Below are 20,121 nucleotides of genomic sequence, written 5' to 3' on the forward strand. Positions count from 1 at the left end.
TAGCCTCTGCTATTCTATTTTGGATATTTTGAAACTCTGCCAGATTTCAGCCAGTGAGAGCAGAACTCAGTCCTATAAATAGAAGAGAGTGGCAAGAATGGCTTGTACTGATGAAGCTACAGCAACATCCTATGCCTGGGAAGTGAGGCAAATGCATCCTTGTAGCTTGACTTTTCTTATCTCATTACAAATTGGCATTTAAAATCATAATTTATATAGCACCATCAATGTACACACACACACACACACAACCTTTATTTAAAATGTTTTTATTCCATCTCTCCATTGCTTGAGGCAGCTTACAATGTATCACAAAATGTTTGAAAGACTGTTCCCCTAAAGCAGGTGTTCCCATCCTTGGGTGTGCATATGTTGCTAGACTACAGCTCCCATCACTCCAAGCCACAATAGCCAGTGTGCTGGGGATGATGGGAATTGTAGTCCAACAACGTCTGGGATCCAGGGTTGGGAACTTGTGCCCTAATGGTTACAGACTTACATTTGGACACTGAGGCACATTGTGAGATGATGGACAGATGGAAGGAGAAAGGAAGGAAAGGAATAACAGGGAATGAATAGGTGCAAATAAAATAGGGTTCAAATGCAGCGTGAAGCCAAGCCTTAAAAATGCGCTTTCCCCCCTTCCCTTCCTTTGTGTGAGCTGGAAGAATTCTGCTTCTGATTGTAGTTAAAACGAAGTTAGGATTGGTTATGTCCTCTGAACCAACTGATTTTGATTTATTTCAACCACAGTGCTTTACATAAACCCATATCTGGAGTGCCTGACATAAACCCAAGGTCTGAAGTGAGTTTCAGATCTAGGCTCCCCCCGCCCCTCCCTATCAATCTCTGTGGTTGGAATAAACCAGATTGGTCAGTTTGGATGACATAACTGATGCTGGCTATTTCCTAACTGCAATTGGAAACAAAATTCTTCCGACACACAGAAGGTTAAGGAAGGGGATAGTACATGTTCCTAAGGCTTGGGGATGTCATACAAACCCAAGGTTTAATCTGGACTTTGCATGGTCTGAACTTTCCCAAACTTAGGTGTGAAGGATTTTGCCATGTATTGACTCAACATGGCAAAAGATCTATCCTGCTTCAGGTTCTCTGCAATCTGCAGAGAATGGGGGGAAGGGGGAAGTTGCTTGTGGTGGTGAGGAGTGGTTATCATGGTGACTGAATGTGGAGCCTTGATCTCTACCTGGCTCTGTGCCATGGAACAGAGTTTGTGCAATGCCACTTTGCCCAGTGATGGTGCTTGCTGCAGTCCTGCTGGCCCTGACAGCAATGCTTTGGTAGGGCTAGCCTATTCATGAAACCAGCATAAAGCCACCATGATGTGCTGCAGGACTTGTTGCAGCTCGCTCTAAACACACGTTGGTGGCAAAGTGGCTCATATTGTAAGGCTAGAAAGACTCCAGCCAAGCCCAGACCTGTTTCTGCAACTGCTAGCATCTTCACTCCTCAGTGTCAAATCTGTCATTGAAGCTTACCTGGTTATTGATGTTTGCAAATGGAGAGTGATGCGATTTAAAGAATCTGGGTGTAGAGTCATGCAGGTGATTCTGTACATTACTGTATTGCTGACTCTCAAGTGGGCTACCTTCACTGCAGTTCTGCTTCCGCTGGTATTTGCCATCTGCTTAACTAGTGCCCAAGCAGCAGTTGATCTGCATGCCTGATTGGGTAAAAGTGCCATTTGAAGTTAGGAACATCTTGACTCCTGTGGGGGTGGGGGGCTCTGTAGTCTGATTGCATTTTCTGTCCACACTCCAGTTGTTTTCTCCACGTTTAATTAATTTCAGTTTTAGTTCAGGAGCAGTCTGATTTAATCATTCTGCAGTGCTTAACCTCCACCCGCCCCCCCCCCCCCCGGTAATTCTAGAATTTTTTTTGTTGAGTTGAGCATAGAAAATCAGGCTGGCAGGCAAGACCACAAAGCTATGTAAGAGTCTTTTAAAGGACATATGGTTTTCAAAGTTTCCATGTTTCAGAATCTGCAAATTCCAGTGATTTCTTAAAGAATTGAAAACCAGATCATAATGGTAGTCATTAAATTAATGGAGAGGATATCCAATCATTCAGCCTTGAGGGTCATGCAGACCTCAGGGAATATTTTCGGATGACACAGAGGACTTCCAGGGGAAGGGGAAGTTGTTGAAATTCCCTCCTGCAGATCTGGTGCTGTATTCTTTGGGAGCTCATTTATAGCACTTCATGAAAAACACATCTCACAAAGCACTAGTGTTTCGTTATGATATAGGCCAATGGTTTTCTGGCACCAGGAATCAACTCTTGGTGATATGAAATAATAAAGACTGTGCATTTGTGCAGTAATCAAGAATGACTGTGCCCACTGAATAATCACATCATGTACCTGGAGCTTCCAGCTTGAAGTGTGACTTCCAAACAACCTAGAGTCTCAAAGCCTCTGTACAGAAATTAGCCTCAATCTTTAGCTACAGTATACCTGGCTGAGTACCTTGTCATCAACACTTTTTTCATTCATTCTGATAATCTGTGGTTTAGGGATGTTCTGCATGTTACGCATGTCACATTTTTCAAGTGTATGCTTTACTCATTTTTAAAAACTAATTGCTCATTAAACTCATTGCTCATTTAAATACATTTAACTTCATACATGAATGGGATATATTTGAGAGGATATTTTTTTGGTAAAAGGGTGTTGGTGTATGTGGGGAAGTTTATATATAAGTGAACCTCACCATTCATGGATTCAAAATCTGCGGTTTTGCATATCCGCAGTCAGGTAATTGACACCCAACCTCGGCATACACGGAGGAAAGGGTTAAAAAGGGGTTAATTCTGTGTATCCACAGATTGGGGTGGCTGGAAATGACTTTTGAGGTCATTTCCGGCTGCCATTTTGAGGAGAGGAGCCATTTTGTGGCTTATTTGTATTTTTAAAAAGTCCTTGATTTTTCATAGAAAAAAGCTGGATTTGGGACTTGCGGAGGAGCATTGCTGGAGACTTGCAGAGCACAATAAAGCACAGAGCACTTTTCCTTCACTTTTTTCATCATTTCTCCTAGTTTCCATTGCCTCCAAGAACTTAACCCCTTGAGTCCCATTGAGTCAATGACTCAGTATCCATGGTTCCATTATCCACAGCTGTAGAGGAGAATGGGACCCCTGTGGATACCAACATACCAAAATATGTATATGTAAATAAATAGACTTAGTATGATTCACACATTTTCTAGGCGCTGAGTTTTTTCTCCAGGTCTCCTGATCTGCAGTATATGAGAGGTACTTCTTTCTGCCCTCTTTCATATGGTTGCGAACCCCTTTGGTTCCCTTACTGCATGTACCTGCAACCCCAACATTTGGTATTGCTCTCTCTCTCTCTCTCTCTCTCTCTCTCTCTCTCTGTGTGTTTTGGACCTGTCTACAAGAGAGTTATCGATGAAGTGACTTTGAAAATGGGCTTGCAGTGGAGAAAATGTTTGTATGTATCAGCCGTGACTGTTCACTTTGCCAGTGTTAATAGTGACTGAAGCACGCCATCCTTGCTTGAAACAGCATGCTTTAGAAAGTTTTTGCATCCCTATGGTTTCCTTACTCAAGCAAAAATCACAACGTTCTTTTCTGAACAGAGTGAACCAGGAAACCAGAATCTCTTACAAGGCACAGTTGCTTCTGTTAACATCCCAACCGTGACAACAGCCCCCACCCTTCCTTTTCTTGCCATATGAGCTATTCTGTAAGGGCGGTCAGAAATCAAATAAATAAATAAGTAAATAAATATTACTCTGAACAAGACTGTGCAGGTGCTGACAAATTGTAATCAAGAGAAAGGAGTCTCAAAACTTTAGATTATACTCTGGCTGACGAAATGCTTTCTGAACAAGGGAGGCGGTGGTAGAGTCCAGCAGTAGAACAATCTTGTTGTATTGTCTCTAACAGCTTTAGCTTGTGATTTACTGTGCCCTTTAAAAAGCTAACTCATTGGCAGATGCCAGCTGGTCTCTGTTAGCTTAGTCAGAGCTGAAATTTCTGTGACTTCTAAGAGAGGTTATGCTGTGTGTTCACTCTAACTTTCTTTTCTTCTCCTTCGATGCTACAATACTGCATTTCTTTCCTAATGAAAAAACATTTCCTGCTTCCTAGATCGCAGAGTTCCCTAAGCACATGTCAAATCAAACAGATTTAAATGGCAGTTTTGGTACAGAAAGTTTTCCTTTAAAAAAAGAAAAAAGAAATTAGCAAACTGCAGATAGAAAGACCTTTAAATTGGTCTGTGTAGTATATTATGAACAATGTGTTCACACACATGTGTGTATATATACATACACACCCACACACTTTATTACTACGTCAGGCTCTTCCTGCATTTTGTGACTACAAAACAGAATGCCAGTTCTTATATCAAAGGGAGTAGGCTTTCATTACAGTGAAGGTTCAGTTGCACAGTGCTGTAGGCAGTGAAATTTAATATTATTGTGACTTGTTCAGTAATTTTAGGATGACAGAGGGAAATGGATTAAGTTTAAATATAAAGGCACAGAGCACACATGGGCTTTGTCAAATGGAATCTGAGGTTACTTAAGGAGGGAGTGCCTTCTCTCCCATTGTCAGTATGAATTAGTAGTTTGTAAATAACCAGCCACTAGATGGTAGATTTATTGCCTTAAAAAACAAAACAAAAAACCAACGGTATACAGAGGCATGGACACATATTACAACATTACTAGTGCAGTTGCAGTCTAGAGTTGCTGAACTGGTTTTTGCCCTTTAGGCTTACGGGGCATGTGAATTACTTTGTGCTTCTCATAATTTCCTCTTCTGAAATTTGTTTGGCATGCTACTGTATAAAGACGTGGCTTGAAAAACCACAGTCATGAACATTTGAGACTGTACAATTGATGATACTTCAGTGAACCTCAGATGTAACGTCTCTGCTGTTCATAACAAACCAACAAATCCTCAACTCTTTGAAATGAATTATTTGCCATCACACTTGTTTACATCATAGGCAAATTGCTATAATGCTTCAAAATATAGTGCTTGACAGTCTTTTCCTAGGTAAACCTGTGACTCTGTTGTAGTCCACTGTTATCTGCTGCGATTCACAACAGTTTGTGTACATGCTCAAACCTGTTCTAATGTTAAAGTGCAAAAGGGGGCAGTAAAGTGCTATCCAGAAAATCCTATCTTTTTGAAGCGCAGGATTTTCTGCCTCTCTCTCCCCCCACCTCCATTGTAGATACTCTCAATCTATGATCTCAGTTATTCATTGGTTTGTTATTTTAGGTGACATATTTTTGTGGGATTTTTTTTACATGTGTGCATGTGTGTGCGTGTATGTGTGCAATATACATAATAGAATTTACCACTCTAAACAATAAATGCTGTGGCCATGGATACAACTTTATCTTCCGGGTCTTTTAGCCCCTCATTGCCCTTTCTTAAGACACAGAATCAGAATTCCTCCTTGCACATATTTATGGCAAAGCACTTTTTCAAAGAGCCTAATTCCGTAACAATTCTCTTGTCTTTTGTATAATTAAGAGTTAGTCTCTGTGAAAACAATGAAAAACCTAGAGAACTCTGAGACTAAGGACTAGGATCTGGAACAGTAAAATGTGGAGTGGTGTCAAGGGGTCAAGAGTTGGGCTCTTATCCAGAGGCACATGCATCATTCATCAAGACGTAGCTAGAATGAGTATCTAATTGCAGTGAATCTACCAACAGTTTTCTTCTCCCCTAGCAATTCTACAAATTACTTGTATAGACAAATACCCTTAATCTATTAAAGAGAACTTGGATTTTTTCTCTTTTATTTCCCGAAGGACAACTGAGCAAAATATTACGATGTCATATGCAGCAGTGATTTTTGAGAGCATGCAACTTCTTGCCACATGGATTGGTGGTTTTCTGGTGGTGGCATGAGTCCACTGCAGTTGACATGATTCACATGGCTAGAAATGTTACCAGAGTGATAACACAGTTCTAAAATAGAATGTTCATCATATCCAGAAAGCATTTTTCATTTAGTAGGCGAAAAAGCTGCTGTGTACTGGCTGCTTCTTTGTGGGAACTGAAATTGATTTAGCAAATGGATCAAAACTCTCTAGTGCTGTAAGTACTTACAGCATTCCAGTAATTGCTTTCTGCACCATAATGCAAAAGAAAAAAAATTAATTTTGATTCATTGTACTATGTAAGGAGGTTATTTATGAAAGCAGCATTTATAACTTGTCATTTTTAGCTAAGCCGGCCTGGTATTTATAAAAGAGACAGACAGTCAGTCAGACAAGTGTGGACTATACTTTCTCCATGTGTTCCTTCAGATTTTAAAAATTCTACATAAAACAGCTTTAGTGTATGTGTGGGAGGAGAGCAGGTGGAACTAGATTCTGTATCCAATTTTTATTTAGAAAAACTCCCAACAAAGTGACAGTGGGATTTTGCATGTTGTTTATTTTCTGCTAGTCACTGGACTCAAATTCAGCTGTGAAAGTGTTGCATAAAGTATGAACTTTATGTAGTACCTACCAACAATGTGCATTTTTTTCAAATGTATTGTTTCTCTTTGATATTTAGCAAATAAACAAGACCCTGTTGTTCAGCAAACATTACCTATCAGTTGTAGCCTCCTGCCTGTAAGTATTGATAAGGCTATCTATTGATAAGGCTTTCTTCATGAGCAGCCTAACTTTGGCTTGGGCAGCCCAGCCTAGGTTAGGCTGCTCATGTTCAGCACTGGGATCTTACATGGATCCCGGTGTTGCATGCCTGCCTAACCTCGCTTTGGAGCCTGGCCTTTAGCTGAGGATTTGCTTTAGTTCAAGAGCCCTTAAACCCGGTGCCAGGATCATGTGTGAAGCCTGAGCACAAACAAGAGATGAGTGCCTAGAGCACCTGTCTCATGGGGGTATCCCCCAATGTACCATGCATGTCGCACAGTGCATTGTGCCTCCGGAGAGTTACACTGCATGCAGCAGTGCAGATCCTGTGGGAACTTGGTCTGTGCTTCCCACCACTGTTGCGGGCTCGTCTGAAGGGAAGATAAGTTTCAACCTTCCACCCACCCACCTGCCCTCCCCACTTCCCTGTCATGTGAATGGCCTTGATACCTCTTTATTTAACTGCTTGGGTAGGGGAAGAACGACCACAAAATAATCTTATTCCTCAATGCAGTATTCATGTGGTAAAAAGGTCTTGTAATAATGGCACCCCAGTGTGGAAAAATCACATTACTCTTCTATGAGGACAGGGAGAAAGTTTTCACACACAACACTAAAAGTGCCTTTTGGCGCCCCTCATGTTGTTGATAAAGTGGGATGAGCAGAAGTTAACCATCTTGAAATAGGATATACATTTAGCAAATGTAGGCACGAAATTCTCATTACAGGTGTGGGACTTTTAGTGTCACATGTGAAAATACTCTGCTTGAAAGGGAAGGAATTTGGTGGCTAGATGCAGTTACTATGGAAACTAAAGAACAATAGGCAGGTCCAGTTGCAATGTACCCTGTTGGAGCATATGGGTCTTAAAGTATAAGCTAAAATAAACATATTATGAGAGCTGACACTTGTACAGAAAATATATTTTTAAAGATGTGGACAAGCTTGTCACTTTAATGTGGCACATTTGATGCCCCCTCCCTCTCAGTTGCAGGTCTGTCCCAGTTTATATGCCACCACGGATGAGGTTATTCTCTCTCTGGCTCACCACACTAATAACATCCATGTGAACATCCAGTGATATGGAGGCTAATCTAAATGGGGGCTTCACTTGGAGTCCCTGAGCCTCTTCTCATGATCAGTGAGAAGGGCTAGAGGGCAGTTTGCGGGGAATGCAGGTTAAACTTACCTTCCGCACAGACCACTGCAGTCTCATTGCTGGGTGCTTTCCCCATGTGCACACCGAGGCAGCAGGGAGGGTTGTGGGCCGGAATGTGTTGTCCGGCCCCTGGAAATACCATGATGCACTATGCGAGTGTGTAGTGCATCTTGGGGACCCCCCTCCCCTCCTGTCCCCAGGCTCCCCACAGTATGGCAGCCACTGCTGTCTCATGAGCAAAAAAATGAGGTTAAGGGATCCCTCATTCACTGAAACCCGTTTTAAAGGATGGCTGTTTTGGCGGGTTTGCTTCTGTGGAGCCGCTGGGATCAGTCTGATCACAGTGGTTCATACACACATGCAAAACTGGGCTCCTTTAGCCCAGTTTTTCGTGTGTGTGTGTGTGTGTGTGTGTGTGTGTGTGTGTGTGTGTGTGTATAGCCTCCCTGTCTCAGTGGTTATGTCATCTGCATAGTTGAGGTGAGGGGGACATTCTTGTCCTCCATGTGAATGCCCCAGGTAACGGATTTACACAGGGCTCTGTTTCTGTAACACTGCTTTTCAGAACAGAAGTAACAAGTCTACCATTTACTTACACTGGATAGTTTTTTTCACCTGGAGAACAGCTCTTTAGAGTTTGAAATTCATTTGGAATGTTGGACTGAATACATCTGTATACACTCATAGAAACATCTTGCCTTACTTTCATAAATTATAGGTATTATGAAAATTCCTAAAGTAGCAGGTGTACTCATATGTTTGTAGTTGATCTTGAGGATGTCTGTTGCAGTTAAACACGTCTCTAATGTAAGGAAGTAAATTCAGGTCCAAATTGTGGTTTGTCCCCTGCCTTACTTTCCAAGTGTAAAAAGGGAGAACAGGGCATGTTCTTGCATACAGGAGGTCTGTCTAATTACAGGTGGCCCTTGTGCTTCTTCATCATATTTGGCATAAGGGAAAGGGGGGCTGTTTCTTCTATTCACCTAGATGAATAGAACATACAGCAACACAAAACAGAAATCATTGATTAGATTGTTTAGAAGTTGCTGTTGTAATCTCTTGTTGTTGACAGATGTTTCTCTTGTGCCAAATCTTGACCTTGGCTGGGGTAGTTTAAGAATTTGTGTTTGACTAAAATTCTAGGACTGAGTAATTTTACTTTCTGTAAAATTAGCAGTCCGGCCTGTCCTCCTACTCTATATGGTTGTATAAAGAAAGAATCCCTCATACTTTGTTTTAGGTTATGAGAAATAAGAACTTAGCTCTGGAGAACCTTCAAGCTCTGGAGCGTGATGATGATGATGATGATGATATTATTTCTTGTTTACACAGTCAGACATATGTTATTGACTGGTTTGTTTTATCCAGACATCGAGTCCTTCCCAAGGACCTGGGATGGCTGAATTTTATTGTCATAGATATCGTCGCAGAATATACGCTGTTCCCAGTAAAGCTGCTTTTTGTAATTGGCTGGTGGTGATTTCTGTGACCCCTATGGTGTTGAGGTACTCTTCAAGGTCTTTTGGAACTGCACCCAGGGCGCCAGTTACCACTGGGATTATTTGGGTCTTTTTCTGCCACAGCCTTTCAATTTCAATTTGTAGATCTTTCTATTTGGTGATTTTTTCTATTTCTTTTTCTTCTATTCTGCTATCCCCTGGTATTGCTATGTCGATTATTTTCACTTGTTTTTCTTTCTTCTCAACTACAGTTATATCTGGTGTATTGTGTGGCAGATGTTTGTCTGTTTGTAGTCGGAAGTCCCATAATATTTTTGCATCTTCATTTTCTTCAACCTTTTCAATTTGATGGTCCCACCAATTTTTGGCTACAGATAGCTTGTATTTTTTGCAATGTTCCAGTGTATCATCCCTGCTACCTCGTCATGCCTTTGTTTGTAGTCAGTCTGTGTGATCTTTTTACAACAGCTGATCAGGTGGTCCACTGTTTCATCTGCTTCTTTATAAAGGTGGCACTTGCTGTTTGTGGTGGATTTTTCTACTTTTCCTCTTTTTGCATTTGTTATTAGTGCCTGTTCTTGCGCAGCCAGTATTAAACCCTCTGTTTCTTTCTTCAAGTAACCATTCTTAAGCCATTGCCAGGTCTTGGTGATGTCTGATTTTCCACTTATATTGTGCAAATATTGACCATGCAGGGGCTTATTTTTCCATTTTTCTGCTCGGTTTTTGACTTGTTTTTTCTTGTAGGCCTGCTTTCTTTCATTGGTGTTGAATAGTTTCGTGTTATTGACCTTCTGAAGTGCATCTTCTTCACTGTCCTTGATATATTCTTCAAGGCCTCTTTTCTCCTCCTCTACTGTTTGATGGACTTGCAGCATTCCTCTTCCACCTGAGCTGCGAGGGAGGTAGAGACTATCGACATCACTGCGGGGGTGCAGAGCATGATCGATGGTCATGATTTTCCTGGTCTTACGATCCAGTGTCTCTAGCTCTGCCTGGGTCCAGTCTATTATTCCTGCAGTGTATCTGATAACAGGTATAGCCCAGGTGTTTATGGCTTGTATGGTGTTCCCACCATTGAGTTTGGACTTGAGGATTTTTCTAACTCTCCTGATGTATTCACTTCCAATTTTTCTTTTAACTTCAGTGTGTGCAATGTTATCCACCTGGAGAATGCCCAAGTATTTGTAATGTTCTTTCTCTTCCAGGTTCTTGATCTTGCTTCCATTTGGCAGTTCTATTGCTTCTGTTTTTCTTATTTTCCCTCTTTTCATTATTAATTCAGCACACTTGTCTAGTCCAAACTCCATTGCTATATCGCTACTGAATATACGGACAGTGTTTAGCAGTGATTCGATTTCTGACTGGGACTTTCCATACAACTTCAGATCGTCCATGTACAGCAGATGGTTGATTTGACTTGATGTTTTAGATGTTTGGTATCCGAGGCCTGTTTTATTTAGTATTTGTGAAAGTGGGGTCATGGCGATTACAAACAACAGAGGGGATAGTGAGTCCCCTTGGAAAATGCCTCTTCTAATGCTAACCTGTCCAAGTGTCTCACCATGGATTGTTAACTGTGTATTCCACATGCTCATTGCTTTTTTTATAAATATCTGAATGTTTTTGCTGACACCAGTTGTTTCTAAACATTTTAGTATCAATGTGTGAGGCAGTGAATCGAAGGCTTTCTTGTAGTCAATCCATGCAACACTTAGATTTATTTTTCTTCTCTTGCAGTTTTCTAAAATCATTTTGTCTATCAGCAGCTGGTCTTTTGTGCCTCTGGTGTTTGGGCAATTTCCTTTCTGTTCAACTGGAAGCTGTTTGTTAGTTAATAAGTGTTGCATGACTTCATCTGCTATTATTCCAGTTAATAATTTGAACATGGTTGGCAGGCAGGTGATCGGTCTATAATTACTTGGAACTGCACCTTTTGCTGGGTCTTTCATGATGAGATGAGTTTTCCCAGTTGTTAGCCATTGTTCAATATCACCTCCTTGCAAAATGTGATTGAACTGTTTTGATAGTTGTTTATGAAGGCTTGTTAACCTTCAAGCTCTGCAGCATGATGATGATGATGATATTATTATTATTATTATTATTATTATTATTATTATGAAGTTTTATTTATTCTGTTAAAACAGATTTGATAACTTTTTTGTTGAAAAGTGGTTTGTAAATAATAGTAGTATATGTAAATAAGGAAGCCATAAAAGTGAAGGTGGCCCTTATTATTCACAGTCACGGCACCTGCAATTTCACATATCTGTGGTTATAGATCATAGGGACCACTGTTCCCTCTAAGGCATGTGCATGTGCACGCACTCACACATTTTCTGATGTCCGCTCAGTTAGTTTTAGATCCTATTTAGGTTGAATCAGGAAGGCACCACTCTGAATTCACATACGCACACACTTCCTTGATACTGCCACACAGAACAAAACTCATTCCACACACAGATGAAAATAAATTAGAGAGAACACTGATAGGGACCCATTTTCTTTATCCACAGTAAAAAAAAAAAATAGGCAAAATTTGCCTATCCACGGTTCCTGGGTGGCTGGAAATTACTTCTGATGTCCTTTCCAGCCACCATTTTCCAGCACAGAACAATTTAAAAAAAATTCCCCCAATAATTTTTGAGAAAAATCTCAAATTTTTGGAGGATCTGTGGGTTTCAGGGAGCCTTTATGGAGAGCTGGAGGCCTGAGAGCTTTAGTTCCTTTATTTCTGCTTCTTTGGACTTTTTTAAGCTCAAGGAACCTAACTCCCCCTACAATTCCCATTGACTCAAGGTTTTATTATTTGCACTTTCCATATTTGCACTTGTAGGCGAGAACGGAACTCCCTATGAATAACGAGGTCTACCTTATATGGACTAAATGGCTGCGATATGGAAACTCTGTTCTAACCCTTCCGGGGTATAAAAAGCGGAACATTTCAGATTATGTCAGAAGAATACTATAGAGTGGCTCAAGGGTGAATCAGGAACTGTTTTGCGCTTTGGAGAGTTTGAGGGATTCTAGGGTGAATTTAATAGAATTCCTGTACAGGTCTGTTAATGTCAATGACGTTTTTTCCTTTGGTAGTCCATGTTATGAGGGACAGTCCAACAACTATAACCTGATCAGCCTGACCTACTTAATAGTGCCCAGGATCTTCCATAATTAGCAGTACATTTTCAAGTGAAGTGTTTCAGAGAAAACATATGACATCCTGGCTACGTGACTGCTTCTGAAGCTATAAAGTAGTTAAGCAAGGCAAATTCTTAACAAGTTGATATTAGCTTATATATTTTAAAATGAAGGCACTTGCACATACACTTTGAATGTAGAAACCCTAGCAAATACAAAACTGCTTGTGCATGCTATGTGACTAATCCAGTGTCTGCATTTGCAGATGAAGTTGTTCCAGATCTGATTATGCTCTATTTTAATTATTCAGAAGTTTTGACCTCTACTTCTACAACAGATTCAAGACCTGTATATAGTAAGATTGGTAAAAATGGCAGATCGTCAAATGAGATGTTTTAAAAAGGCATCTATGTAAGCATGTCTTTGATTACCCTGTATGAAGCTTAGCTTTTAGGACACCACCCTTCCGTTCCTAGTTATTTCTGTTGCAGCAGCCCTCTGAAAGGAAATATATCCTGTGAGTTTGTCCTGACATGCTATGATCATATTCATTTAATATATAAATTAGCACAATACACTTTGAAAGAAAATGAAATTCTTGGAAACCAAGTTAAGATATATTTTTAAAAGATGATATTAGTTCTGGCAATGAATTAATACTTGAAGCTGAAAATGCCACCAATTGCTTCTCACTTTCTAGTAGTAAAAACAAGGAATAAAAATAGGCTTTTTTGAGGAGTTGACTAATCTGCTTCTAGCAATCAAAAGCAGTGTATTTCATGATCAAGCCATTTGCCCTAGTATTTCAATACAAAAGTTGACACTATGCTTAAGCAAAGGGTGTCATCGGGCTGTGCCTCTTGGCTGCTGGAATGGATCCTAGTAGCCATATGCAGCTCCATATTTTCTGTCATAGCAGCAATGAGAAGGGCAAGTAAGGCAGACAAAGGCAGATTAAAACCAATTTGGTTCATCAACTCCATCTGGTCTTGTATACAAGCCCTAAAGGTAGTATGTTCTGTGTGTTCTCCATCTTGCATATACTGTATGTGCATATGATTAATAGCATGGCATTTGCTTGTTTGTGCCACTGATTAATTTCAATGGTTTCTTGTTTCAATTAAAAAACATGTTAAGAGTGAACAATAAAGCAGTGGAGGACTGCTTTTATAGCTGCAGGTTTTGCATTTGGACTTGGCACTCTGCATCTCACACCTTTGCTGTTGAAGGTGCCCATCTGCTACAAACATAACTAACTCATCCTTGATGTTTCACTTCAAGCTGAACTGTTTAAAGGACATGGTCTTGGCACCATTGGTTTAGCACTAGTTAAAATTCTGTTTGAACTGAAGCTTTTTTCTTAGCATTAGGGCTTTCTGTCAATAAATTGGACTGGATTTTGGGCATGTGAAATGCCTTAACTTAGTATCCAGTCCATAATACACACGCAGGGATGCTGATGTAGTAGCAGCAGCAGCAGCAACAGTAGTAGTGGCATAGCCTTAGGTCCGTGAATTCAAACCTTCAGATTTTCTTAACACTACAATCCACAAACCAATCAAATCAGAGCATTTATATTTAAGATGAATGAGTATGTGTACCTGATGGCTTGTGGTCATTCCCACAAAAATAATGGCTGATATTCAGTGCAGCATTACATCTGTAATGCTGTGGGGCTGTACACACTTCAAAGGCAGTACTGGAGTTGTGAAAAACAGGAAGTTGCACAAGCAGTTTGCCCATTGTCCCGAATGGGAAAACCTGCAGAATCACTGCTTGCACAACTACCCATTCTGTGCAACCGTGCAGTACAGCATTACAGAGATATAATATTGTGCTGAACATCAGCCAATGTCTATAAACTAGTGGTTTCCAACCTGGGGCCTTTCAGATGTTGCTAAACTACAACTCCCATTAGTGCCAGCAACACTTTTTTTGTGGCTGGGGTGATGGGAGTTGTAGTTCAGCAGTACCTGGAGGCCAACTAGTCTTTTGGACCTCTTTATTTTGAGTTTATACAGTTGTCTTATTTTGAAGTTCGCTACAAAATATTTATAGCCAAATTTTGTTCCTATGAGGTCATTCACACACAATCAAAAACTGTTCTACCCAGGTTAGGGAACTGTGTGTGCGCTCCCAAACATGGGTAGAACATAGTTCTTGATTCAATCAATCAATCAATCAGTTAATCATATTTATTATGGTCCAAGGCCAGCATAAGATAGTGTGATGCAGTAATTATGAGGAGTACATATATTAGGATAGGACAGATTATGAAGCAATAAAACCATATTACATTAACATCATTATAAACGATAATTACTATTAAATGCTTACTATAAAATTACTAGTCGTTGTTATCAAACTATAATTACTATAAAATGCTACTCTGTTGTGAGGAGAACTGTAAAGCTACTACTACAGTTCAGCTTAAGTATAGTAAAATATATTAAAATACAGAGAACAGAAGCAAACGTATGAGTACAAAGTCACTACATTTATATTTAAAGTTATATGCACTTGTCTATGAGAGGCTAAAATGCAAGATATTTAAACTGTAGGATGGGGCGACTAAAATACGTAGGACAGGATGGCCTGGCAGATCTTGTACGCTGCTTCACAGAACTTGGCAGTGTTATACATGAAGGCCCAAACTTCATCTGAAAGCAGCATCCTGGTGTAATCTTGACTAGGGCGGCCAGGGTACTTGAGGAGCAGTGGGAGTATAAGCTTGTCACAACTGTCCTTATACAATACAAGGGGCAAGAAAGGAGTACATGCTCTGTGTTTTTTACCTCCCCATTGTCACAGGGGCAAAGTCTTTCCGTGATTGGTAGCTTTCTGTATTTGCCTTCCATCACTGCGGACGGAAGGGCATGACAACAGGCTAGGGAGAAAGCACTTCTGTGGCTTAGGATTTCCAGCTGTGTCAAGTACGCAGTGGGGAGACAGTGAAAGTTATTGATTGTGTGAATAACCTCTGTGCCTTGTAAATGAATGCCATTATTGAAAACAGCACCAAAAAAAAAGTGACACAGTATACATTAACATGCCTTCTTGTATAATTTTTAAAGAATACCTTTGTAGTTATTTCTTGTCAGGTTGTCTACCATTTTGCTACAGATACTATTCTTTAATCAACATTGTTAGGACAAACCTGACATTGTTAGGCTATCAACATTGTTAGGACAAATGTGACATTCAATTTGTGTTTAAACCAAGCCGTCACAAATTGGAAATCTGGGGTACCATATCAGTTTGTGGGCAAGTTGAATTTTATTGTTGACTGATATTTCTGCCCCCTCCCTTATCCTTATCTACAAGTTTGGTGGGCTTATTTAACCAAATACGGGATAAAGGAATCTTTGGTTTAGAGCTTTACTGTGAACCATTGATATATGATTGTGCTTCTGCTTGTGTATGACAGAGACCTTGTTCTCTAATGCTAGCCGTTGGATAGAGCCATTGATTAATAACCATTGGTTCAATCTTCAGAGCCATTTTCTAATAAGGAAGATCAGGACTGTCTTTAGGGCATGGCAAGTAGAGTGACTGCCTTGGGCCCCACTCTTTTAATGCCCATTAAAATTCACTACCAAGCCGCCTAATGGCGCAGCAGGGAAGTGACTTGATTAGCAAGCCAGAGGCTGCTGGTTCAAATCTCTGCTGGTATGTTTCCCAGACTGTGGGAAACATCTATATTGGGCAGCAGCAACATAGGAAGATCCTGAAAGGCATCATCTCACACTGTGCGGAAGATGGCAATGGTAAACCCCTTCTGTATTCTACCAAAGACAACCACATGGCTCTGTGGTCACCGGGAGTCGGCACACTTTACCTTTAGAATTCACTGGAAGGGGTCCTGCACTGGCTGATTGGCCCCAGGCCCCGCACCCCATCAGGGCTTTCTAAGGACAGCCCTGAGGAAGATCTTTGCTATAGGAAGATCTGTCAAGGAAGATCTTCACTGCCAAAAAAGATTTAAAAAGGAAAAAAGGGAGAGTTTCAGCTGTAGGTGTTAGAGGGATGTTGTAGCAATAGTTCTAAAGGCCATTTCCCAAACATTAATTGGAACACATGCATCATGGGCTGTGTGTGTGTGTGTGTGTGTGTGTGCGTGCAGATTAGCTAGGAAGAGCAGTGGGCTTTGTTGCTTACAAAAGTGTATCTTTTATTTTTGCAGTTGAATTAATATAACAAACAAATAATAATAATAATATAAACAATATTTATACCCCTCCCCTCCAATACACTACTGCTCAGGGCAGCTTAACCACATTAAGTAAACAAGTTAAATGTTAAAAGTCCGGTTAAAAACCACAATCAGTATTAAATTTCAAATTAAAAGTTATTTTAAAAGCTAAAAATGGAGAATTATAAAAAATAAAAACCAAAGAACCTAACAGATATAACCAAAGATTGAGCATTAAAAAGCTTCTTTTAAAAAGAGTGTTTTAGTTGTTTTTTAAAAACACTGAGGGAGAGAGCAAGGCGAAGCTCTTCAGGGACGGTGTTCCAAAGCCGAGGGGCCACATCCGAAAAGGCCCTGTCTCTAGTCCCCGCCAACTGGATCTTTGTTAGTGGTGGGGCCATGAACAGGGCCTGAGACGATGAGTGGAGGGCCCTGCCAGTCCCAAGTCATGTAGTGCTTTAAAGGTCAAGACCAGCACCTTGAATCTAGCCTGGAAGTTGAATCTAGCCAAATTAAGCTGCCGCAGGATGGGTGTGACACTCATGAAGTGACTTGCACCCACGAGCATCCTTGCAGCAGCATTCTGTACCAGTTGAAGCTTCTGAACAGTCTTCAAAGGCAGCCCCATGTAGAGTGCAATGCAGTAGTCCAATCTGGATGTTACCAATGCATGAGTTACTGACGTTATTGTCCTTTGAAAACATTTATTGCATTTAAGGCACTATATTTTAATAAAAAGCCAGTTCCAGGTGTCTGTTTGATACCAGATGGTAATGAAATGAGTATACACTGTTGAATTGCCCTGGTTTTAAGGGATGGTAGAGCTTTTATTTTTGTAGAGGGAAAGAGATGAGTTGAAACCTGCTAAAGGGTCAGCAAACAGAGACTGGTGCTGTTGACAAAAGGGGGTCAACTTGTCCATAGGGTGGTCTGGGAAGGGAATTGCTAGCAATTCTACTGCAGTTGAAATTGCGATATAAAACATAATTTAGCAGTGGTCACAGACACCTTTCCTGTGACATGACTAAAAAGTTATAATTCCCCACCTATTCTCCTGATTTTGGTGGGTTTTTAAAAGTCCTTATTATTATTACTCTTTCTGTTATTAGTCTTTTTAGTGCTTGTAGTGATGGGAGTTGTAGTTCAACAACTGAAGAGCTTCCAATTGTATTTCATCAGCACTTACATTAACACTTTAAAACAGGGGTGCACAACCTGAGGAGTTGTAGTTCAACAACAGTTGGAGTGCTCAGGTTGCCTACCCTAGATTTAAAGAAACTAGGAATGTGCACGAATTGCGATTCAACATGCAATTCGGAACACATTCCCTTTACCTTTAACATGGAGGAGAGCAGGTGCATACCTGCTCATCCGCCATTCACCATCACTTCCTGGATTGGCGGTGCTCCTCCCAGCTATCTTCAAGTGCTAGCAGCATTCTCCTCCAGCTGTCCCCATGCGACACTGGCACATGCATGACCACTGCACGGCGGCCATGTGCGTGCCGGCAGCGTGCGAGTGCAGCTTGGTTAAGAGCACCACTGGCACATGGATAGCTGGGAGAAGCCCTGCTGATTCAGAAAGTGGTGGTGACTGGTGGAGGGGCGCCTGCTCTCTTCCATGTTAAAGGTGCAGGGGGATGTGTTCTGAATTGCGTGTTGAATTGCAATTCATGCACATCCCTAAAACAATCAGAGGCGCAGCTACCGTCTAACAGAAATTGTTTATTTCAAAGAATGTTTTCTTTTTAATTTGCAGGATTACAAATTGAACTTTCTTCCTCTTTTTAATCTAGCAAAAGGGGTGAAGCAGCTTTTGCCCCCTTCAGAAAGGCTTATCTCTCTGCACGATGGCTCACAATAAAATTTAAAAACAAGATTATAAAAAAGACACATTAAAATATTGAGCTAAAAATATAAAAACAAATCTGATTTTTAAAAAAAAATTAAAACACAAGCATAAAAACTACAAAATACAAGAAGCAGCAGTGGAGACAATCATATAAAAGCCTGGATAAAAAGCCACAATTTGACATGCTTTCTAAAAACTGTGATGGAGACTGAGAAACCAAATTTGATCATTCCTTCTGATCAGTTATTTGTTTGCCACTACAGTATTTGAGTGTATTGTTTTGCAAGCTGCATTTGTTCCCTTCTCCCTTCCTCCCAACTTTTTTTTAAAGTGACATGTTTGTGAATCTTTTATCAGTTGTCTCATTTGTATCTTTTTCCTGATTCTTTTAGATTCCTTCCTGGACAAGGACTGGTACTATACCCAAAGATAGGAGACAAACTGGATATTATATGCCCAAAGGTGGAATCTAAAACTCTTGGCCAGTATGAGTATTATAAGGTCTACATGGTTGATAAAGACCAAGCAGATAGCTGCACTATTAAAAAGGACAACACACCTCTACTCAACTGTGCCAAGCCTGATCAAGATGTTAAGTTTACCATCAAGTTTCAAGAATTCAGCCCTAACCTTTGGGGCCTTGAATTTCAGAGAAACAAGGATTATTACATCATATGTAAGTGAACAATGATTTTGTTTCCTCTCTTCTGTCTTGCTGCTTCTTAATTTATTCGTTGAATTCAATCAAGTAAGAAGCTTAAAGGATTTGTATTGTTTTCTTTTAAAGTATTTTCATGGCAGCTTATTATGAACAACTTCCCTACTGTTTTAGATCCTATTTCTCTCTCTCTCCAGGTTTGTGGTAGTGATGCTAGTAATGTGATTTGTGGAAAACATGGGATACCTTAATCTGGTGCCAAACAGTGTTTGGAAGAGGAAAGCTTGACAAATGCTAGAAATGTGCAGTGCTGTTTTCAATAGATCAAGTAACCCTCTGGTCTAAAATTTTGTTTTAGCACAGCCTTCAGACACATTATTTATGTATTTTTTCAGTACGATGGTATTTCTTTTCTAAGATATGTCAGTTAATCAGTGGTGACACACCTACATTATAGTAGAGCATCAACTGTAAAACAAAAAACAAATCATTATACTATTAAAAGTAAGCAAACAGAAGAATTGGGCAGCAGGAGGGAAAATAGACTGAAAAAAGTAAAGTAATATTTCTATATAGAAAAAAGAAGAAACTTCTAAAAGAGCATAAATTGTAGTTATGTCAGTAAATTAATTCACAAATTGATTGTTTATGTGAAGGAGTGGCTTTAGTTTTTACTTGTGTGGCTTTAAGTGCTGGGAGGTTCTGTGGTAAGAACTGGGCATGTTTTATCCATAAAGTTGTTAAAAAGCTGAGCACTTGCAGCCTCCCTATTAATATTTTTGGAAAGTGAATCCACTGATTTCAGTAAGATTTATCCTAAGCAAGTGGGCATCGGATTACAGTCTTAGTATGTCATGGCTATAAATTATAAGTGGGACAATTCCAATCCTGCATCCTGCAAGCAAGACTGTCCCACTTATAATTTTCCTCCTCTCATTGTTTATCAATTTACATTTACATCTCATATTTAAAACACCTGAAAGCAAGAAAATTGAGTCAGACTGAAA

General features: G+C 40.1%; 1 protein-coding gene across 2 annotated transcripts in view; it reads left to right on the plus strand.

The window, feature by feature from the left end:
• EFNB2 (ephrin B2) overlaps nucleotides 1-20,121 on the plus strand; it is a 68,932-nt gene that overhangs the window by 15,158 nt on the left and 33,653 nt on the right. For both annotated transcript variants that reach the window (XM_053311834.1, XM_053311833.1), the window contains exon 2: nucleotides 18,849-19,132. In XM_053311834.1, coding sequence (XP_053167809.1) covers nucleotides 18,849-19,132 — 284 coding nt within the window. The remainder of the gene's footprint in view (nucleotides 1-18,848; nucleotides 19,133-20,121) is intronic.

Source organism: Hemicordylus capensis, chromosome 3 (assembly GCF_027244095.1).
Source record: "Hemicordylus capensis ecotype Gifberg chromosome 3, rHemCap1.1.pri, whole genome shotgun sequence".
NCBI lineage: Eukaryota > Metazoa > Chordata > Lepidosauria > Squamata > Cordylidae > Hemicordylus > Hemicordylus capensis.